Here is a 22,278-nt window from a genome sequence, read left to right as displayed (position 1 = left end):
TTTCATATGTTTTTAGTTCTTTTCTGTGAACTGACTGTAACCCTTTCCCATTGTTTTATAGGGTTGCTGGTCTTTTCTTTTTTTTTTTAATTGATCTGCAGTGTTGGGAACCAATTCTACAGGGATTCCTGCATGGTCTGAGCCTTCTGAGCAAAGGACATATTTGAATAACAAACATCTTTAGGGCTTAGATGAATACCCCCAGAGATAGGATATCCTTCTGAAGGACCTCAGAGATGGGCCTCCCCAGAGACGTCTCAGGGCAATAAACTAGAGATAACTTTTCCCTCAGACATCTGCTTGCATTCCAGGTAAGTGAGTAATGTCCCTATCCAGCTGGAAGGATGGGCAGATGTATTAGCAGCCTTATAAGCCCAGAGCCTCCTAACCTGGATTTTTCTCCCTGTGGTTACTCCACTGCAAGTGCAGGGAACATTTTCTTCCTTCACGTCATCAATGGTGGTGGAGTATGGGAACCGATGCAAGGTGCTGCTCTGGCTGCTGTTTTGCTGTGAGTAATAAACCATCTACCTCTCTGCCCAGAGGTCATGTATCTTTTGTCAGAGAATATATATCAAACTGTGATAGGTTAACTTGTTAGCTGGCAAATAGGGTAAAATCTCAGACACTTTACAATTTCTGACTTCATACATAGAGTCTCCTCTGTCTGTAATGTGAAATGCAAAGAATTTAATCTGTATTATTTAAAAATTATACCAGGTAAATGTGAAGCATAGCTAGGGATGAGACAAAGGTGGTACATTTTTCAAGATTCAGCAAAACACCACATCTCCTACCATGAAAATGTTATATCCACCGGACACAAGAATAATTTTTGAAGACCTTTCAGGGTTTTGATCTTATTTTATTGGCCAAGCTTAACCTGTGCAGGGGCAAACTCTCAGGGTGTCCGGAGACACGGTGCCCAAAGGGGCTGCAGACGAGAGTCGCGCTGAGCGCTTACAGCTAAGTCCTTATATAGGGACGAGCAAGCAAGCGATGAACAGAAGCAGACGTGGCAGTTAGCTATTTGCCAACAGAGACCGCGCCTGCGGGAACAGGGTGGGGTTTCAAAATTCAAAACTAAACAGATTACAATCAGCCTGTTTTGCTGTGGTCAGGCTATGTTCTCAATTTCCCAGATCTCAACAGAAACACACATGGATATAACTTTGAAATCTAGAGTAGGATAAGAAAAGGTCTATTGTGTAGTTGCAAATGCAAAGAGCAATACAAATAACTTCAGACACTAGGCAGAGCTAAGCATTTACAGACACGAAGTGCTTTGAAAAACAATCATTTCACTACTAAGGTAGAAGAGGAGCATTTTGCATTACTTTTGAGATTAGGCACCTTTAACTGCATTAATGATCACCAGGACTGGTGGCTTGTGTGAAAAGCTCTTCAGATAGAAGATACTACTCTTCTTCAGATTAAAATATTTCCTTAAAAATTGATTTTAGAGAGAGAAGAAAGATGGGGGAAGAGGGAGATTGGTCTGTTGTTCCAGTTATTTATGCATTCACTGGCTGATTCCTGCATGAGCCCTGACCGGGGAGCCACCCACAACCTTGGCATATGTGGACGCAGCTCTAACTGAGCTACCCAGCCAAGGCTAAGACAGTCTTGTCTGATTATCTACTTCTCTGAATTTTTAGTGACTGCATTAGAAAAGAACAGAAGTAGCACAGGGGGAATTATGGCCCAAAGTATCTCAGGAACCAGTGAAAGCTCATTATTTCATCAGCAAATCCTTACTGAATACCCCTGGCAAAAAAGAAAAACTGACAAAACTCCATTGTTACTTTCAGAGATGATAGTAATGCAAAGACAAGGAATTCAATGAGTTCAGTAAGGCAGAACATAGGTACCTCATACGAGTGTGAGTGAGGGTGAATGGATGGTTGGAGGAAATCAGGAAACTTAAAGTGGTATTGTTTTGTAAAGATGATTGAGAGGGCCTTTCAGGAGAGAAAAGAGCTAAAGTCAGAGTGTGTGTTTCACCTGGCAGCGAGGGTGGTTGGGAAGGAGAGATAGGTAAGCTTGAACAAGTAGGCCAGTGGTCCTTCAGGCTTTGTACAAAATTTTATTATAAATTTATATTGAAGAAAGTGATCAACTTCTTCCTTAAAAAAATTTGCACCTTCCCAAATTCTATAGCTTAATACAAAGAAGAAAGATTCAATGGACAGTGCCCTGCTGACAATTTGGAAATATCCTCTTGATAAATAACCCTATTGAAATGGTGTGCACTCAGGAACTTAGGGAACTTAGGGAAAAACAAAATCTTTCTGCTATGGCCAAGTCTGGTAGAGTGTGCTCAACCCCTAGAAACCCGCTATTCCTTTTTTGCGTCTACAGCTAGTCTCATATTTCTCCCTTGGACAAGAGCTAAATGTTAAAATTCATATATTCAAAGCTTATACTTAGGTTTCATAACTTTATGAATAAATTTGATTAGTGGTCAGCTGTCTTATTATCTGCACAGAAAACTTCACTACCCAACAAGTTGCTTTGACCTCTCTTGACCATCTAACCTTGCATTACCTGCCACTAATTACCAACCTGGAGAGAAAATACATTCCCTTTTCATATGCATCCACAACACATTTGGGACTGGTCACATAATTTGTGGGGCTCAGTGCAAAATTAAAACAATGTGCCCTTTTATTAGAAATTTCAAGACAGTGAAGGAAGAACATTAAACCAAACTCATAACCCTGGCTGGTGTAGCTCAGTGGATTGAGTGATGGCTTGTGAACCAAAAGGTTGCCAGTTCGATTCCCAGTGAGGGCACATGCCTCAGTTGTGGGCCAGGTTCCCAGGTAGAGGTGTGTGAGAAGCAACCAATCAATGTATCTCTCACACATCAATGTTTCTCTCCCTCTCTTTCTGCCTTCCTTTCTCTCTAAAAATAAATAAATACAAATCTTTTTAAAAACAAGCTTTAATTTAAAAATAAATAAATGTTTAAAAAAATAAACCAAGCATGTCGCCCTTCTAAGTGTGAGGCAGCTGCACAGGTTGCAAGCTGGTAAGTTTGCTGGCCCTGTGTACGCCACCAAACAGGAAGGAGTAAGGGGAGTGGTGAGATGTGTGGTGCTGAGTAAGAGCAAGTGATTATGGATTTGAAGTGTTGCTCTATAGGGTAGCCCAGCCCTATCGGAAAACCAACAGGCATGAGTTGGCACAGAGGAGCCAAACCTACGGATCAGCTTTCTTGTGGGAAACCAGGCATGCATTATACCTAGGCTGCTTTGAGGCTTGCTTTTGCTAAAACTCCTTCACCCCGAATTGAAGCTGAAAATGTTTCCTGAGTATCTTTAAAGTAACTTCCTGAAGTCTGTGCTAATTCTCCCAAGGACAGAGTGTAACCAGACCAATTACTCTTACCATTCCCTCGCATTTGCAACATTTTTTTCCTTGTTAATCTGTAAGAAGTAATCAGTAACATCCTTTCCTTTGTTACCTGTAAAAAGTAATCACTTAAAGCAAACCTGAGCATAATGAATGAAAACCTTCTTTGATGTATGTTATTTAGAAAGCAGTAAAAGCCTGTCCAGGCAAGGGTCAGGGTGCTTTCTCTCTCAGAGAGTGGCCGTGCTGTCCCCTTTTCTCCACAGGACTTCTTATAGTCCGTGTTAATTTGTTCCTTGCATCCAATAACATATGGGCCCCACTGGATGGAGTCCACATCATTGCTCCCTGGCATATGTTATCAGTTTGACTCAAATAAATGCTGAAGAAAATTTTTAAAAATTCAAGTGAACATGCACAGATTGGGTGGAGGAGTAAAGGGGCTTCAGATACAGGGAACCTGAGGGGTTAGAACAGAATAGCATAATATTAAGCAAAATCATTATGGGATATTGATAGGGGAAGCTAAGCAGTAGTTGGGAGGAATTTTGCACAACTCTCACACCCCATGAACCACAGGCTTAGAGACTGCCTCAGTGTTGTTCTTGGGTTGCTAACCTCTTTGCTGCTGTCATACTCAGGCCTAGTCCTCCTCTTCATCTGTGGAGCAGAGCAGAACAGGTTTCACACTACTTAACCAGTTTCCAAAAGCTTAGTCACTTCTGCTTTTAATAGATGCCAGCAGTTGGTATTTAATGTTCTGATGATATTACGGCAATCACCAAGGGTACTGACACCCAGCCCATGTTCCACTTGACAAAATCCATCAATGTGGATTCCTTTCAACTTAATGGAGGCAGTTTAGGCAGAATGGAGTGCTCAGAGTGATGGAGAAAGATATTATAAAGCACCACACCAAGAGCTGAGTTTACTTAGTTTCCAATTTTATACTCACCACCAATTGATATGCGTTATTCTACCTCAGTGTGGTAGTCAAGACATGTTTTCTTTTTAATTTCATATGCAGTAATTTCCCCCCTTTCACTTGCCGGTTCCCCCTCCCCCCCAGATTGAATAATAGTCTGGGTATGTGACTTAAATGACACATTGGCATTGAGGAAGACTTTCAAATTAATGTACTGGAGAAGGAAATACATGTGTGAGGGTTCAGAACAAGTCACCCCAAGATGTGCCTCTGTGATATGTGGATTGTTTTGAGCTAAAGGCAATTTTAACTGTGGGCTCAAGAGAGAATTCTGCTCCTTGTGCCCTAACTACCTTGAACTTGAATTAAGGAATTTGCCCTAATGAGAGATTATCAGAGATAACCTTTTTTCATCTATCTTTAGGGCAGGTAAAACTAATTACTAAACATCTGCTCTTATGACCTACAGCAAACCTTTGAGGCCAAAGAACCTTACCTCATCCCTAGCTCAGAATATCTAATACACCTATTTTCCCTTTCTGTCTCCCCCAGAGAATTTTTATTACTTTTATGTACAGAAACCACAGTGCACACTCAGCCCAGGTTGGTGGCCAGTTCCTTGGTCTTGGCCTTTTCCAGCTTGGCAGTGCAAGCCACCGACTTGCAACCCAGGACATTGCCTCCCAGTGGTGGCAAATTTCATTGTATCTGTTGTAAATGGGCCGGATGGCTTCCACTAGCTTGGCCAGAGCTTCTTTGTCTTCCAAGTTAACCCGTGTGAAGGCGACAGCGGTGCAGGTCTTCCTATGGACCAGATGCCCCAGCCTGGTTTTCCTCTTGATGATGCAGTAGGGCCAGGGGTGGGCAGGAAGACCACCAGCTAGATGGGATCCACATAGCGTGCCATCACGACTGGCTGGGCCTTCTTGTTCTCCCCCAGGGTGGTGACAGTGTTAACCCCGCTCAGAGGATAGGTGGCCTCTTGGTGGGGCCATCCCTTTGCCAGCAGCTTTTTTCTCAGCCCAGGACAGCAATCTCTACTTCTTCTCTTGCTTTGTCTCTGGTCAGTACTTGCGTGCCAGCTTGAGCAGCTGTGTAGCTGTTTGGCTTTCGAAGGCCTGGGTGAACTGCTTAATGGCAGGAGGCACTTTTAGGCACTTATAGAGAATAGCCCTTCGCTGCTGCAGCCAGGTGTAGGGTGGCCATTTGACAAAGCAATGAGGTCCCTTTTGGCCTGGATGTCCTGTCCAATGGCAAAATTCTTGGGCCTCTTCTCACACAGGGGGTTCTGTGGGAGCAACTTCTTCGTGAATCCCACCGGTACCACTGACACACGTGAATGAATAAATATGGCCGAGACATGCTGGATCTGTTTGGGCAGGAGAAGTGGGCTGTGGCCAGTTTCTCAGGGGAGACAAAGGCCAGCAGCAGCCAGTTTCTTCGAGGAGAAAAAGGCCCCGAGTGCCCTCTTCCATGGCCTTTTATTGGGTTGTAATACACCGGAATACAGGGCAGCAAGGATCAAACAGTAGATAACACTTCAAAGATATATGAGGGTTTTAGAGTCTGAGTCAGTGTCTGTCAGGAAGAGAGTTGCAGAAATTTTGGGAGAGATACCCATTTCCTCTCGGACCCTTATCATATGAATGAAAGCACTCTTAGCAGAGCAGATTTCACAGGTTTATCAGGAAATCTTTGTGATGCCAGATTTTTCTCCAGGGCATGCTCTGGCCAGGCAAGGAGCTACACCCCTCCCCGACAGGTATTCAGGCTTAAGGGGATTAGAGCCAGGAAGCACTGCTCCCAGAGAACATGAGGGACTCAGGCTTCGTCAAAGCTGGGGAGTGAGAGTCCATTGCTGTTTGTGGCAGCCCCCCCCAACCCCCAGTCCTTACATGAAGGCCTCCCAAGTGATTGAGTCTGGCTTAGGTTGCCCTCTGCTGTGAGGGGTCTTACCCATCACTGACTTCTGACCAAGCTCTGGGGGCAGGGAGAGGAAACTGAGGCAGCGTTTGCTACCAGAGACAAGCTTTGTCTCCTGCAGCTCACATTCCAGAGGTCGTCTCTCACCCTTAGCCACAAGGGGTAGAGGTACAATTCCTAAAACCAGGCAGAGCGGTCTACAACAGGGTTCATCACGTTTTTGGCCTCCTGCTTCTTTACAACGGTGGGATCAGGTCCCCCCTTCTTCCCCTTGGCCTTCTTTCCCTTTGGCATATTGGACAATGGGAGGAGAGAGAAAAAGCTCCTGTCTTTGAATCTCCTGTCTATACAGGGTTTCTGACTCATGTATGCAGGGGTCCCACACATATTAAATTTGATTTTCTTTTGTTAATCTATTTCATGTCTACTGATCTTTAGACCAGTTGAAAGAACATTGACGGTAGTTTCTTCCTCCCCAAACATGTAAAGTTGTTTAGAACAGATGTCCACAAAATACCAATTTTCTCTGCAATTTGCCAAATTTCCTGCTCTCTAGATAAGGCCATGTGCAAGTTGTATTTGATAATAAGTAGAAATTTTCTTATCCTTACTGAAAGACTTTTTACTTTTTTCATTGCCTTTAGAGAGGAAAGGAGAAAAACATTGATTGGTTGCCTCCTGTTTGGGCCTGGACCAGGAATTAAACTTGCAACTTTTCAGTTATGGGACAACACTTCAGCCAAGCCACACCAGCCAGGCTGATAATGACTAGGATTTATCTGCTGTCTTTACATATGAGGAAAATCACAAAGTACATGGTTAGATTTCTAGTGTCAAACTAAATGTGAGAAATTCTAGTAGGTCTAGTACTATTAAAAATGCTGGCCCTGGCCAGTGTGGCTCAGTTGGTGGAGCACTGTTCTGTAATCAAAGGGTTATAGGTTTGATTCCATCAGGGCACACACCTAGGATATGGGTTCAGTCCCCAGCAGGGCACATGGGAGAGGCACCTGCTTGATGTTTCTCTCCCTCCCATCCCCTCTCTAAATAAAATCAATGCCCTCAGATTAAAAAATGCTGTATTCATAACTAACTAGCTATTGTGGTCTGTGTGTCTGTCCCCTCCTAGTTAGAGGGCACCTCAAGTGAGTCACCTGATATCAATTCTCATTTCCCCATCTGTAAATTGACTCATATATGCAAAAACCTTTATATGGCATTCTCCCTCTTGGTGTTTTACCTCAAAAGCTCAAAGAGTACTAGGTATAAACACAGGAAGATGTCAAATGTATGGGGGTGGGATGGGGTGGGGTATGAGCAATTGAGGGAGACATTGAACCAGTAATTACTTTGTAAAGAATCTTCCACTAGGCTCACGGTTGACATTTTTCTCATCGAATTCTATGGACAGCCACTGAGGTCATTACGACTCTGTGTATGTGGAACCTTCAGTGGGGTGAATATAAACTTCCAGCATTGTTTTTTACCTGTATACTACAAATTTAAAGACTTATTGAGATGGCTGTCGTAGCAGCTAACAGTAATTCAAAGGAAGGTATATAGTACCTTTCCTTTTTTTTTTTTTAAGATTTTACTTATTTTTAGAGTGGGGGAAAGAAGGGAGAAAGAGAGGGAAAGAAATTGATGTGCAAGGGAAACATTGATGGCTGGCTGCCCCTTGCACACCCCACAACTAGGGACCTGGCCCACAACCCTGGCATATGCCCTGCAGGAATCAAACTAGAGATCTTTGGCTTTGCCGGATGACACCCAGCCAACTAAGCCACACCAGTCAGGGTTCCAGTGATTTTCAAGTATGGTCCCTAAGTAGGTCCAGATCATAAATATATCCAAAAACATCAAGTTGGGCTCTCAGTTCTTCTGGGCAGTCTCTGGAAGCTTGTGTCAATTGCCACAAAGCTGAAGTTTTGGTGTTTTGTTTTGCTCTTTCCCCCCAGAAATAGGTTTGTAACCCACCAGGGAGCTGTTAGCCATTCTTCTACCATATAATTAAGGGTTGTATAGCCATGACCTAAGTGTAAGGTAGTGGTCACTGAGATGTAATCTTTAGTAAATCCTGGTCTACATTCCATTTTACAGAGTATTCTGCCAGCCAAGGTCATTCAGCTCCATGCACATGCACACAAATGCTCAGTACTTCCGGGTGCTATTCTCAGGGTTTTTTCAAGTCAGTTGAGGTTTTTGTTGTTTTTGCAATTCTACCATTTATTATCATTAGCAGTTTTGTTTAGTTACTAACCCTGTAGGTCAGATGATGGAACTTACAAACACGTTTACTAGTGATTTAAATAGTTAAAGAAAAATGTGATCCAAATGAGTCATTCACACACCTACTGCATAAGCAGATGCACACATAATAAAAAATACTTGACCTCGGCTGGGTAGCTTAATTGATTAGTGCATCATTGTGATACTCCAAGGTTGCAGGTTCAATCATCAGGGAACATACAAGAATCAACCAACAAATGCATAAATAAGTGCAGTAACACATCGATGTTTCCCTCTCTCTTAAAAAAAAATCAATGAAAGTATTTTTTAAAAACATTGTATTATGATATTTCATGGGCAATATGCTGCATGTGAATTTGCTGTTCTCTTGAGCCTATTTTTTTTTAAAGATTTTATTTATTTTTAGAGAGAGGGTTAGGGAGGAAGGACAGGAAGAGATATATATTGGTGTGTGAGAGAAACATCAGTTGGCTGCCTCTCACAAGTGTCCCAACTGGAAACAGCCCAACCCAAGCATGAGCCCTTTCCAGGAATCAAACCAGTGACTTTTTGCTTTGCGTGATGATCCTCAACCAGCTGAGCCATACCAGTCAGGGCTCCCTTGAGCCTGTTTTAATCAGGCTTTCTCTCCTATTAAATATTTCTAAAAGTTTACCAGCTTACCTGACCAATTCATAACAGGTAACCTTGTTGAGTGCTTCCTCCCTCCTGAAACACTTGGACTAGACGTCCAGGAGGCCACTCCCTTGGTTTTCCTACCTGAGGGGCGGTTTCTTTTTAATCACCTTTGCCAGTTCACTATGCTAATCAATCTTTAAATTGGAGGGCTTGAATAATCTCACTCACTGTTCTGGCTTCAAGTCATACATTGAGGCCCTGTCAGGTAGCTCATTAGGTTAGAATCAGCCTGATGCGCCAAGGTTGCATGTGGGCTGGATCCACAGTCCGGGATCAACCAATGAATGAAATAAGTGGAACAAGAATCCAACATTTTTCTTTCTCATTCTATCTCCCTAAAAATCAATAAATAAAAGTTAATTTTAAAAAGTCACATATTGAGATCTTCCCAGTTATCTGAGTCTCTAGCTTAGACCTCTCCACTCTCCTCCCATGACAAATGTCTGCCTATCCTATTCATTTGCATCAAGAACTGGGACCCTGGCCAGGCAGCTTAGTTGGTTAGAGCCAGTGTCCCAATGTGCCAAGGTTGTGGGTTCAACCCCCGGTCAAGACACATGAAAAAGTAACCAATCAGTTTTTCTCTCTTTTCCTCTTTTAAATCAACTTTTTAAAAAAAGGGAAAAAAAAGGAATCTGCACCTCATATTATGTCCAAACCTGAACTCTCGATTTCCCATTCCATCTCAATGTTAATTCCTTTCTTCCCAATGCCCAGGACAAAACACTGATTTTCCCCTCCTCATTCCACACATTGCAAATTCTATTCTCCTTAATCTCCCATCACTTTCATATCTACAACCCTAAACTGTATGTATTGTCTCACATAAAAATATTGCTAAACCCTTGTTCTTTGTCACTACCCAGCAACCACGACACAACCCTTTAGTGCAGATCATGTCAGGACACAACCCTTTAGTGCAGATCATGTCACGGTCCTGTGGCTTTCCTGCACAATCTGGTTTCTTTTCCCATGCACTCACTTTCCTCAATTCTCCTCTTGCCACTTTGTATCCAGTACACTGGCTAACTTATCCCCGGAACATGTCCAGCAACATTCCACTTCAAACTGCATTTGCTATTCTTTGCCTGGAATGCTTGCCCTCAAATGTTACAAAGGCTTTTTTGGACAACACTGTAAAAAACAAGTCTTCTCCACCAAGTAGTTTTCCATACATTCAGCAGCTGGGCTCTAAGACCACTAGTGACATGCCTGTTACTTAGCATCAATGACAATAAAGTGATACATGACTTCTGATGTACAAAGTAGACATAGCTGACTGGGAGTAACTAGATACAAAGTAAGCACTCTTAGTCAACTACCTCAAGTCTTTACTTCCTACACAAAACCTCAGTATTGCTATTCCAATTCTTCCAACTTTTCCATGGCTAATTTGCCAAATCCCACTTCAGCATAGATGAGACTTCATCTCAAGTTATCCTCATCTTGGACCACTGCCTGAAAAATTCTCCCCACTAATATGTTCAGAGTGGCTTCCTCAATCCAGACTGGTGCTTTTTCTACATTTTAATGTCAGACATCAGAAAGCTTAAAACTGTCACCAGTTTCCTGTATTTGGGTTTTCTTCCAGTCACTAGTGGGCATTTCGGACCTAATGTCTCAAATTCTGAACCACACATCTTTTAAGTCACTAGGGCAAATTCCAGATGCCAAATATTTGGATTTACCCTGGAACACATGTAACAGGGTTGGATTTTTTTTTAAATCACTGGCTCTAGCCCTGGCTGGTGTAGTTCAGTGGACTGAATGTGGGCCTGGAAACCAAAGGGTCACTGATTCAATTCCCAGTAAGGGAACATGCCTGGGCTGAAGGCCAGGTGTCCAGTAGGGAGGTGCAAGGCAACCACACATTGATGTTTCATTCCCTTTCTCCTCCCCCGCTCTAAAAACAAATAAGAATCTTAAAAAAAAAAAGATCATTGGCTTTACTTTTACCCTGAAAGTTTTAAATGTGGAATCATTCAGAAGGCAAAGGTATAGAGGTGTAATTCCCCACCTTCTCTTATAAACTCACATTTTACGTTCTTTGGAGTAAAACAGGCATTTCAACTATTTACAGCGTAATTTCTTAACTGTTTTTCCACTGCATCCCTCCAATTCAACCCCCCCCCCCCAGCACATCAGAACAGGGCTAGGAACCTTTTTCTTGCTCCTGGCCTGGAACCTGAGCAGACAGTAACTACCCATATCAAATAGTTTGCACTTTCATTCCATACCCTTACTCAGATGTTAATACATGAAGCAGCTGCCTTTTCTTCTGTCCAACAGCCAACTCACATTCCATCTATAACCTCATCTTCAAAAGCAAGGGCCAGCAAACCTTTCCTATAATGGGACTTGCAGGCCCTAAAGGTCTATCACACTCATCTCTCCTATTGCAGTGTCAAGGGCCAGTCAATCCATAAATGACTGTGGCAGCATCCTGATAAAGCTGGATACCAAATCAACTTCATATCCCTTAAGTTATTGTTTCCCCATTTAAAAATGTAACCATCACCTCAATCACATAAAATAGGTAGCAGGATGAGCCAGTTTGCCAACCCTATTCCAGGAGTTTGACAGAAGCCTATTACACAATTTCAGGAGTCCTGATTTCTATAGTACTTAGTCCTAACTTGATATGCTATTTAAATAAACTCAGACAATACTTTCTTTCCACCTGGGTTGGTCTTTTTCTTTTGGTTCTCTCTTCCAGTTAACTACTTCCATTTGTAGGTGATGAAAAAGGTTGAAGGAATCCACTTCAAATGTTGGCTCTGCTGTGAACATGGAACTCCCTTCACTTTAACTCAGATTTAAGATCCTTGCTTTTTATATTCCATTCCCAGAAGTACTTTTCACTGTAGACATTATCTGAAGATAGTCATGCTCTGTAGTAGTTATCTATAACCAGGCTCTAGCTTCTCCAGGATCACTATACACAGGATGGATTTAAGTGTGTATTAAACTAAGAGGCATTCTCTCAAGTTTAAATGCATTTTATTTTTAGACAACCTACATGACATGTTTTTCTTAAAAACAATGCCTCTGCTCCATATAGGTCAAAATCAAGGTCAAAATAAATGAATTCAAGGTAACATCAGTCCCATTTGTCCTACTCCTGGTGTGTGGATGAAAAGCAGCAGCCAGTAATGATGACAGGTGGTAGATCCAAATTGCCAAATTTGTTACTGTGAAAACAAGAAGAGTATTTTAACACCTTTCCCCAATATGAAAGCACGTAACATTTCCAGGCCATAGATGTAGTCCCCTATTCAATCTGGGCTGCCACAAAGACAGACAGAAAGCGCGGGGATTTTTTTCTTTCGCATCCTAGTGCAAACCAAAAGAACAACATTAGATTGTTCAAGGTCTATCAGTGGATGCAAAACCATCCTTATTGAGTCATTTTAAACAAAAGTCCCACTCAGACACACTTTGTTTTACCAAAACCTCAGTTATCCTAAATAATTCATTTTGGCAAGCCATTTGTACTCTTCTGCAACACCTGCCTTGTTGCCTTTAATCTTGTTTGGTATAGCCTTAAGTTCACCTTGCTCCTAATTTATGTGAAAGCCTCTGAAAGGGAGAATAAAATGCCTTCACTTCTAGAAGCAGCGATTGCTTGCATAGCAGATATTCACTGAATTTTACTAAAGCAATTTGCATATCAATATTTACTAAAAGCTAGTAACAGCCTCCTAGTAACAGGCTTTCAATGATCAACTGCCAGTCATCATAAATCAAGTGAAAGGATTTTAATGCAGTAAGTTTTCTCTACAAAGACTACACCATAAAATCTTTTACATGTGAAATCCTCTTTAAACACTCAAAAAGAAACAAGACCTGTACCCACATTTTAAAAGCACCGCTGTTTAATTCACTCTAACCATCTCACTAGCACAAAGAATCACACCTAGGATGTCTCCATTTTCACTTTACTGATTTTGCCCCACTGTTGTGTACTTACACATTTTTCCATTTCTAAACCATCCTTAAAGAAAATCATATATGGGGTCACACCGTCCTCACGGTAGTCCAGCAGAGCAACCATGCCATCTGGATTCATGTTTTCACCAATAAAGAACTTAGGAAGCAAACAACAAACATCTAGAATTAGACCATTATATGCAGATGTGCCACATCAAAAGAAGCTGGAGTAAAACAAAATGACCCTGAACACCATGATTTAATCAAGAGAATTTCAGTAGCCAAGGCTCTGATGCCTAGGAGAAAATAAATGCTCACTAATCACCTGACTAAAGCACCAATAACGACCAAAATAATGCAGAGAAATATAGGAACACTTTAGCTTTCTGGTAACTTATTTCCTCAGCACCACATATACAATTCCTATTTACAAAGTCAAGTACAGTACACCATAATGCTGCCAATAACAGAGTGCATCATATGAGGAAAGAATCTTATGGCCAGTATGTGTGTGAGAGCCAGGAAAATCAAACAGCCAGACTGTGATAGGTTTTTTTCTTTATTCTTAGAAGGGAAGTCACTGAAGTTCTCCAATAGGATAAGTTCAAATTTATCAGGAAGAGCTCCAGTGGCAACGAGACACTGAATTGTAAAGAGAAAGAAACTCGAAAGGCCACTTAGGAGGTCAACAAGTAATTTATGAGAGGAAGAACTAATAGATGTCATTAGTGTAGGGATGAGATTCTGGAATCAGAAGATCTGGAAACACTTGGGAGCAGACAAGGGTACTTCTATAGCCTGTACAATTGGAATTAAATCTACTAAGCTTTCAAACTGCTCGAAAGCCCAGGAAAAGAACCACAGTTTAATTACAAAGATCCATCAAGTAACTAATTTTATGCCCTTGGTTAAAACTGTATAATTCTTTGATCCAAATATTTAAGGTATTTATTTACCTGGTAGTTTTTGAAATTAGCGAGGATGTGCTTGATTTGTTCTGCAGCCCCTGTCATAAAAGGCTTTACTCTTTCTGGTCTCTGCTCTTCAAGTTTCCCTTTGATTCTAAAAAGGTATTGTATTAAAAGGTTAAAGTGTTGACTTCTGAGTAAAAGAACTTTTTATTAAACACCTAAAGTAAAAACAAAAAAACCCTCTGAAAAACAGTAAGTTGCTGTCACTGAACAAAGTTGATCTGTCAAAACCTATCAACTTATTTCCAAAGTACTCTTCTAAAAAACTAAAACCAGACTGCTTGCTCCAGTAGGCTCACGTTATTACTTATACAAAAACAAGCACCCTTTGAGTCCACCGAATCATAAAGGATAAGGTGTCCCTACAAGTATGCCTGCTGCTCAAGAATCGCAAACTTAGCCAATCATTAAACCCTATAGAATTCCAGACAGCTGTGTGTGCCGGTCGGTACCACTTACGATTTCATGTAATCTTTGATGTACTTCTTGTAGGCCTCTTTTGTGAAGCTGGTTTCCTGCAAATGATGGTTCATGACAATATCAACACCAGTGATTACAGTGCTTTCTGTTCCTTCACCATCGGGGCCTTCAGCGGAGGCGTTTCCACCAATAAGTGAGTCATCGATGTTACCCTCTGTCCTACTGACCATCTGTATTAAGAATGAGTAGTTTAATATAAATGAACCCGAAAATTTTTTCTTTACCAGTAGTTTATGTACCCATCATCCTCCCACCAGACGTTCTTGTTAAAAATAATAAACATTTGAGGTGGGAAATTTATGACTCGTCCGTTTCCTTAAACACCTTAGCTCAACATGAACTTTTTATTGACGAAAATGAAAACGTGGTTATCACAACCCTAACGGACATTTTCTGTGGGCTCTCGGGTTGAGCAAATAGATATAAGGGAATACACTAAAGGTTTTGGGAACCTCAAACCATAGATGGAAACAACCAGTCCTGGACAGAGGCTGGGGAGGACGGGCGCCCAGGAAGCAAACCTATTTCCAGACTCAGCTCCGCCTCCACTTTTCTAGAAAAACCCGGGCGGAAAGAGTCTCCTCCGCCTGGAGGCAGGGCAGATGATTGCACAACCTTGGGGGGGGGGGGAAGCGGCGGAAACTCGAGCTTGCCCAGCTTTACCTCCCCCTTGCAGCAGGTCTACTACTCACCTTCCCCTCTACCTCCAAACACAGCCCGTCTGCGACCTCGCGGATCTTGTAAATATCGGAGAACATCTCATCATCTGCTCGGAGACACAGGCCCGCCATCAAGATGCGCCCAGAGGCCCAAAGTTGGCGCCGCCATTTCCCGCGCAGGCTGGCTAGCCGCACGCTGTCTTCTTCCCTCCCCGGGCTCGTGCCCCAAACACCGACCCCTCCTCTATCCCGGAAAGGCCACAAGCATCCACTAGGCCCAAAACAGCGGTGGCGTCCATCTTCCCGTTCCCTCCCCACCACTGCCCCATCCCCTGCGCTCAGCAGTAGGGTTATAGCAGTCACAACTCACGACTGATGAGGTCCCGATAGATGATCATGATGGCGGCTAGAAGAAGACGACAGCGGCGCTGGTTGAGCAGGAGCCCGGAGCTCTAGCGAGCGTGGTGCAGCCAGAACAGCGATCTAAGGGAGGGGGGAGCGGGCGGAAAAGGCCGAGTCAGCCGCTCCCTAACCTCATATAGAGGGCAAGTCCCCCTACGTCATAGCCGGCTGCGCCTCCGGAAGTGCCGGAGTTGGTGACGTGGCACGCTGAGCCACGCTGGGCTGGGCCCCCGCGAGGCTGGGGTTGGGCGGCGGGAGGGGAACATCCGGGCTCTTAGTGTGGAGCTGCAAGGTTGTGTTTCAGGGGACACGTGGGGGAAGGAATGGTGAGGAGGGCAGAGGGCGGGATCGCAGGCTTTGGTGGGGGAGAGCGGGCGTGGGGGAGGGAGTGAGGGGAGTAGGGCCTGGGGCCACCCTGGGTGGGGCTTAGTTGAAGTCTCTAAAAGCTTCCGCCCCATCCGGCACGCAACGCAGGCTCCCATACCTTTTTGGGAGTGGAAATGTCGTGTTTCGAGCTTACTTGCACTCTCCTGTTGTCGGGGCACTTTACATTTACGGAGGGCCAGGTCCTGGAGGCCTTGGAGACCACGAGGATAAGGGCAAGGTATGAGGGCTTTTGACCGGCTACTATGGTCTCTGAGGGCCTCGGAGGACTTTTCATCTTTTGCCCCAACGGCTGCCAGACCTGGAGTTCTGGAATGACTCTGTGGGGCTCAGCTGAGTCCGAGTAGTAAGATTCAGGTTGTCCTGCTGGCTCCTGGGAATAATCGTGGGGGCGGGGGTGGGGGGGCTTAAAGGCCTTTGGGGAGGGTAGGAGGAAGGTGAAACGCGAGTTTCCACCAGCTCCCAACTATGGGTTTGGTCCTTGTTAGAATGTTTGTGGATTCCTATGGCATGTAGCTAAAAAACTCTGTTTGCCCTTGGCCTTGATTTACATCCTTTGTTTGAAAAGAGGGTAAATTGTCACTTTAAGGTGAAGTTGAAATTATATCCCAGGTGCTACAGGGTTAAACAAAAATAGGGAGCTTGCAATCCGCCCATGTGTTACTTGGACTTCAGACCCAATTACTAGGCACAAAAATAAAAACGAATCTCCCCGTTTAGTTGGTTTAAGCCAGCATGAAACCTGAGCGTTTGTTCCATTCCAAACGTTTTTATGATCCTTTTCGCCAGTTTTATGTTTGATTAAAAACATTATTTCGAGTTTTACAAAAACAGCCCCATTGAAAAAGTACTCAAGTTAGAGTCAAAACAGAGAGGTCCCAGTTGTGAACACATTTAATCTAGTTCCACTCTAGAAAATAGCATTGTAGCCCTTGCTGGGTTGCTAAGTTAGAGAGTCTACCTATACGACATGGTTGCAGGTTGATTCCTGGTCAGGGCATATACAGGAATCAACCAATGAATGCATAAATAAGTGGAGCAACAAATTAATGTTTCTAAAATCAGTTTAAAAAATTCTAATTAAAGAATCGAGCAATTATAACACATTAAGAATTTCTCCTAAATTCAATAATAAAGCATTTCACAACAGAGCAACCATTGTGAAAAAGGAGGGTACAGGGCAGGGAAATGTGATGATGGAGGAGCCAAAAGAAAAAAGCCAGGAAATGCACCCTCCACCCCCTCACCCCCCAGATGGGGCCCTGGGCTGTGCTGAATAGCCCACTGTACACTGACTCGGTAAGTGGGAGGAAGCTAAAAATGTATTGAAAAAGTTCTGAAAAGTGAACATTTTCTGACACATGGTACAGGAATGGTCACTTGATATTTTTGTGGGATGTATAAGTGGAAACAGACTATTATCCCAGGCACATCACAATTTAATTAGATCCACACAAGTTCTTGCATGAGAAAAGAACTAAGAGGAGTCACCATTCTGTCAGGATTAACTGCAGTGACTTAACCACATTAGGGTTTATTTTCTATTAGTAGGGAAATTCAAGACTGTGTAGTCCAGACAAGCTACAAAAAGGTAGTGGTGGCTTCATGGGCATCAGAGATCCTTTCTTCTTTACCATCCATATGGCTTACAACAGATGCTGGAATTCCAGCCATCACATCCATCTTGCAGCAACAATGGGAAAGACCAAAGGGTGCATTCTAGTATTGTGTTTCCTTTTTAAAGAGCTACTCTAGAAAACTCACTGAACAATTACAAAATGATGCATTTGGTTGCAAGGAGGGCAGCAAACTGTAGTCTTCTAGTTCATTGACACTGGCTCATTGCCACACCAAATAAAATCAGGATTTTGTTGTTAAGGAAGAATGTAAGCAGCTAGAAGTCCCTGCTGTGGTTCTTGCTTAGAGGTGTTCACTTTGCTTGGTGGACGTCAGATTCAAAGCTCTTTAAGGGGTTGATTTGCTAATCAGAATAGCAGTAATTTAGCATAAGAAATTCTTAGCTGGTTAGATATAGAGTAAAAAGTAGTCAGCCAAGTTATAGAAATTGTGATTTGATTAATAAGAGGAATTAGGTGAGGGAGTTGGAATGCAGTATATGATTGTGACAGAAGGCGATTTGGAATGAACCACCTAAGTAACTATTTTTTGTGTGTGATCTGAACTTTTTCATTTTGAAATAGTTAATGAATTCTCATTTCTTTTTTCTAGACTCTTCATACTGATGACAAATCATTTCTTTAGTCAGAGGGGGAGGGATCGAGAGAGAGAAGAGAAAAACATTGATGTGTTAGAGAAACATGGATCGGTTGCCTCTCATAAGGCCCCTGCCCTAGGACCTACCCCACAACCCAGGCATGTACCCTGACCAGGAATTGAGCCTGAGACCCTTTAATTTACAGACCACACTCCACATTCCAACCAACTTAGACACATGGGCTAGGGCTTCTGGTACCTCCTGTCAGTCTGCCCACCACTCCCCATAACAGTCATAGAATTCAGCTTGTACTAGGAACTCAACACAATTTTAGAATATTAATGAAAATTTAGGATTTTGAAAGAAAAGGCCTGAAGATAATTAAATTTCATTAAGAGAATAAGCCAAAGTACAGAGCAGCATGAATAGTGTCCGTATCCCTTTTAGGAAAATAATTGCATATCTATACAATTTTTTCATAAATTTAATAATAATGGAAATTGTGATGTAGATAAAGGAGTTAGAAAAAAATTTAAATTATATAATCAGTGATACTGCTTGAATCTTTAGCATAAATATGTGTTACTTTTTATAATTAAATTATTATACTTCATTGCTTCCCAAGCCTAGGAATTTTATGAACCAATAATATTTCCTAAGAAATTTGGATCTTGCCTTGCTGGGTAGCTCAGTTGGTTATAGTGTTGTCCCAATACATCAAGGTTGCAGGTTTGATTTCCAGTCATACAAGAAGAGAGTTACCTACAGAGGAGTTCCCATAAGACTATCAGTTGATTTCTCAAAAGAAACTTAATAAGCAAGAAGGGGTGGAAAGAAGTATTCCAAGTCATGAAAAGCAAGGACCTACATCCAAGATTGCTGTACCCAGCGAAGCTATCATTTAGAATAGAAGGGCAGATAAAATGTTTCCCAGATAAGGTCAAGGTTGAAGGAGTTCATCATCAGCAAGCCCTTATAGGAAATGTTAAAGAGACTTAGCTGAGAAAGAATATCAAAACTACTAACAGTAAAATGACAAATTCAGAACTATCAACAACTGAATCTATAAAAATAAAAACAAACTAAGCAAACAAGTAGAACAAGACAGAATCAGAAATGGAGATCACATGGGGGTTAGCAGGGAAGGGGAGGGGTGAGAATGGGGGAAAAGGTGCAGGGATTAAAAAGCATAAATTGTAGGTACAAAATAGACAGGGGGAGGTTAAGAATAGTATAGGAAATGGAGCCAAACAACTAATATGTATGATCCATGGACTCAAACTAAGGCAGGGGAATGCTGGAGGGAATGGGTACTTGGCAGAAGGGGATAAAGGGGAGAAAAGGGACAAACTAATAGAATCAATAAAATATAAAAATGAATAAAGTAAAATATAAAAATACTATTTATTTTTAAAATATTTTGATTGATTTTGGGGGGGGGGAGGAAGAGAAGGGGAGAAACATTGATGTGTGGGTGAAATGTTGATTGGTTGCCTCTTGAAATGCCCCTAACCAGGGATGTGGCCCATAACCCAGGCATGCATCCTGATTAGGAACTGAACTGGCAACATATCAGTTTGTGGGACCACACCCAACCCACTGAGCCATACCAGTCAGGGCGATACTATTATTTTAAAAAATTGTATCTCAATATAAGTTTGCCAATAAAGCTTAACAATATGACCCCAACTATAGTCTACTACTGCCATTTCATACATGAAAGGAGATAATCTCTAAATGATGGGTAGTTCTCTAAATTGAAAACATTTAAGACTAAATGAAGAAATCATTATCATTTGTCCTTATTTTTCTCTTCCTGATAGCTACTAGAGAGTAAAGGGAAGGGGGGTCCAAGTTTACGGGCTTCTGATTCCTAATTGGGTTCTTTTGGTTGAATAAACAAACAAATACATGCTTGAATATAGCTAGATGCTTTGGATTCTGACACCAGTCTTAGGCTTTTTAGAATGAATGAATATAACACTTGTGTTTTGGATACAGGCAGCAGTGAAAAAGTGAAAATCAATTACAGGATATTTTGGAGGCAGTATTTAATTGGTCCAATTCATCTTTGAAATTTATCACATAGTTGATACAGGAAAGAAAAGCTGTTGCCATGGCAACAATTATTTTTCAAGGCTGCTTTAGCAAGGGGTCACTGGAGTGTTAACTATGGGAAAGGAAGTAATTTTTTTTAAAATCTCAAAGGGCAAACTAGTACAGAATTTGAAACTTTATTCAAAAATCCAAGAATTAAAGTTACAGAAATGTACTCAAGAATATATGATGTAAAAATAATACAAAATGTTGAATATAAAGTTTGTAATCTGAAATATATAAACATATAAAATAAATATAATTATAAAAATGCATGTAGCATGTATGTCTGTATATATCACATGTGTAATATAAATATATATAGGAATACACATGTATATGATCATAAGTATGTAGTTTTTCATTGGCCCATTTTTGTCCTACCTTTTAGTATATAGAGGTTTATACCATTCTCAGAAATCATCCCATTTGGAATTCATTTCGAAACTAATAGTTATATGTTGCTAAGGAAATATACTTTCAAGTGGTCTTGCTCTTCATAATTTTGTGATGGTATCTAGGGAGAAACATTCTGTTTTTTTACCTTCACATACAATACTTGTGGCACCATATGGTTTTTTCCCATACCATCGAATTCTACAACACCAGCTAAGTGCCCTATGATTCAATTCAATTCTGACACTAACTACCCAGCTCCCATAGGTTAAGGATTCATTTCAAGACTACCCCTCACTTACATGTGAATTGCATTGCAAGGAGCAGGTCTCCAGGTTACACACAGCTTCTAGCCAACTTCACTATAAATTGGAGGTTCCCAGGGTGCTCTTTGTGTATAGGGATGACTCTCTAACCAACTGAGCAACCCAGTCAGGGCTTTTTCTTCATTTTGTATGCAAGACAATGAGGCACAGAGAGGTAAAATGACTTCCCAAGGTCATACAGTTAGAATATGAAAAACCTGGCTCCACAATCCACAATGGACTCTAAGATGCGTTTTCCTGCATCACATGATGCCTTGGGGGAACATAGACATGAAAAGACAACTGTAGCTTTCCCATCCATACTGGTAAGTGCACTAGTTTAGAAGAGCTGGGTTCAAATTCTGATTCTGAAACTTGCAGCTGCATAATTTTGGGCAAATCATTTAACCTCTCTGAGCCTTTGTTTAACAGGAAACCATTCAACTGATAAGAATTGTGAGTAGCCCTGGCTGGTGTAGCTCAGTGGCTTGAGTGGGGGCCTGCGAACCAGATAATCGCAGTTTGATTCCCAGTCAGGGCATATACCTGGGTTGCAGGCCAGTTCCCTGCAGGGGACGCATGAGATGCAGCCATACATTGATATTTCTCTCCCTCTCTCATTCCCTTCCCCTCTAAAGATAAAAAGATAAAATCTGTAAAAAAAAGAACTCTTTGAGTATTAAATTTAAAAATACTATAATGTACAGAAATGTGATATTTAATGATATTTTCTTCTAGTTATCATTTGTAGTTCAAGGTGATTTTAAGTTATTTGACTAATTCAAATTCTTTAAATTTAATATTAAGAAAGGTGTGGCACCTTATAACTCTAGAATGTGATGTGCCTGGAGCACATAGTAGCTACTCAAATTCTTTTGTAATGGATCAGCATTTCAGCCAAGCTTTTCCACACTAACCATTACTGGCTTAGAACTCTGGTGTCTTTTTAAGGACATTATGACAACACATGTATCAAAAAAGATAATGTATTGGAATGCACTTTGTGAAAGTGTGTAATTACATACAAGGAATTAAGAAATAATTAGTAGTAGCAGCAACTGGTTAGTTATAGGATATCCCAGTCTTCGTTTTTGGTTGATTGGTCTTCAGTTGGAAACCTGTGGTCATTTGTTGAACACATTATCATTAAGAGAACAAAGCTATGGGCTTGTGGCCCATAAAACATTGGTCTTCACTACTAGCTATGTATTAGAATCACTTGGAAAACTTTTTTATAAAATCTGATGCTCCAGATAAATGAAATTAGGATCTTTGGGGATGGGACACAGGCATCAGAATTTTTTAA

The 22,278-nt window shown here is 41.7% G+C and overlaps 2 protein-coding genes, 1 non-coding gene and 1 pseudogene across 5 annotated transcripts in view; 1 reads left to right on the top strand and 3 right to left on the bottom strand.

The window, feature by feature from the left end:
* Positions 1 to 876: 876 nt before the first annotated feature.
* On the bottom strand, positions 877 to 12,188 carry LOC119050838 (60S ribosomal protein L7a-like; annotated as a pseudogene).
* A 95-nt stretch (positions 12,189 to 12,283) lies between these two features.
* Positions 12,284 to 15,705, bottom strand: TPT1 (tumor protein, translationally-controlled 1). The gene is made up of 6 exons (XM_037147372.2): positions 15,544 to 15,705; positions 15,207 to 15,280; positions 14,494 to 14,684; positions 14,020 to 14,125; positions 13,104 to 13,220; positions 12,284 to 12,324 (listed from the first exon to the last, which is right to left on the bottom strand). Exons 1-6 carry the CDS (start codon positions 15,569 to 15,571, stop codon positions 12,322 to 12,324), a joined length of 519 nt encoding a protein of 172 aa, XP_037003267.1. The 5' UTR covers positions 15,572 to 15,705; the 3' UTR covers positions 12,284 to 12,321.
* Positions 12,393 to 12,522, bottom strand: LOC119050840 (small nucleolar RNA SNORA31). Its single transcript, XR_005082819.1, has one exon. It is a non-coding gene; the product is annotated as a small nucleolar RNA SNORA31 (small nucleolar RNA).
* A 281-nt stretch (positions 15,706 to 15,986) lies between the features above and the next one.
* Positions 15,987 to 22,278, top strand: part of SLC25A30 (solute carrier family 25 member 30) — a 102,361-nt gene continuing 96,069 nt past the window's right edge. For all 3 annotated transcript variants that reach the window (XM_053665430.1, XM_053665431.1, XM_037147368.2), the window contains exon 1: positions 15,987 to 16,179. The gene's annotated coding sequence lies outside the window, so the exon portion shown is untranslated. The remainder of the gene's footprint in view (positions 16,180 to 22,278) is intronic.

Source organism: Artibeus jamaicensis, unplaced genomic scaffold (genome assembly GCF_021234435.1).
Source record: "Artibeus jamaicensis isolate MK-2021 breed Jamaican fruit bat unplaced genomic scaffold, CSHL_Jam_final contig_414, whole genome shotgun sequence".
In the NCBI taxonomy this organism is placed as follows: Eukaryota; Metazoa; Chordata; class Mammalia; order Chiroptera; family Phyllostomidae; genus Artibeus; species Artibeus jamaicensis.
The sequence above is the reverse complement of the archived record's forward strand: the minus strand, read 5'-3'. Positions and strand labels throughout refer to the sequence as shown.

Coding starts and splice junctions, on each gene's coding strand:
- TPT1 (XM_037147372.2), bottom strand. CDS start 15,571: ATGATCATCTATCGGGACCTCATCAGTC. Junction 14,685..15,206: donor GTTTGGAGGTAGAGGGGAAG/GTGAGTAGTAGA, acceptor TTCTTAATACAG/ATGGTCAGTAGGACAGAGGG. Junction 13,221..14,019: donor CTAATTTCAAAAACTACCAG/GTAAATAAATAC, acceptor TTGCTTCCTAAG/TTCTTTATTGGTGAAAACAT.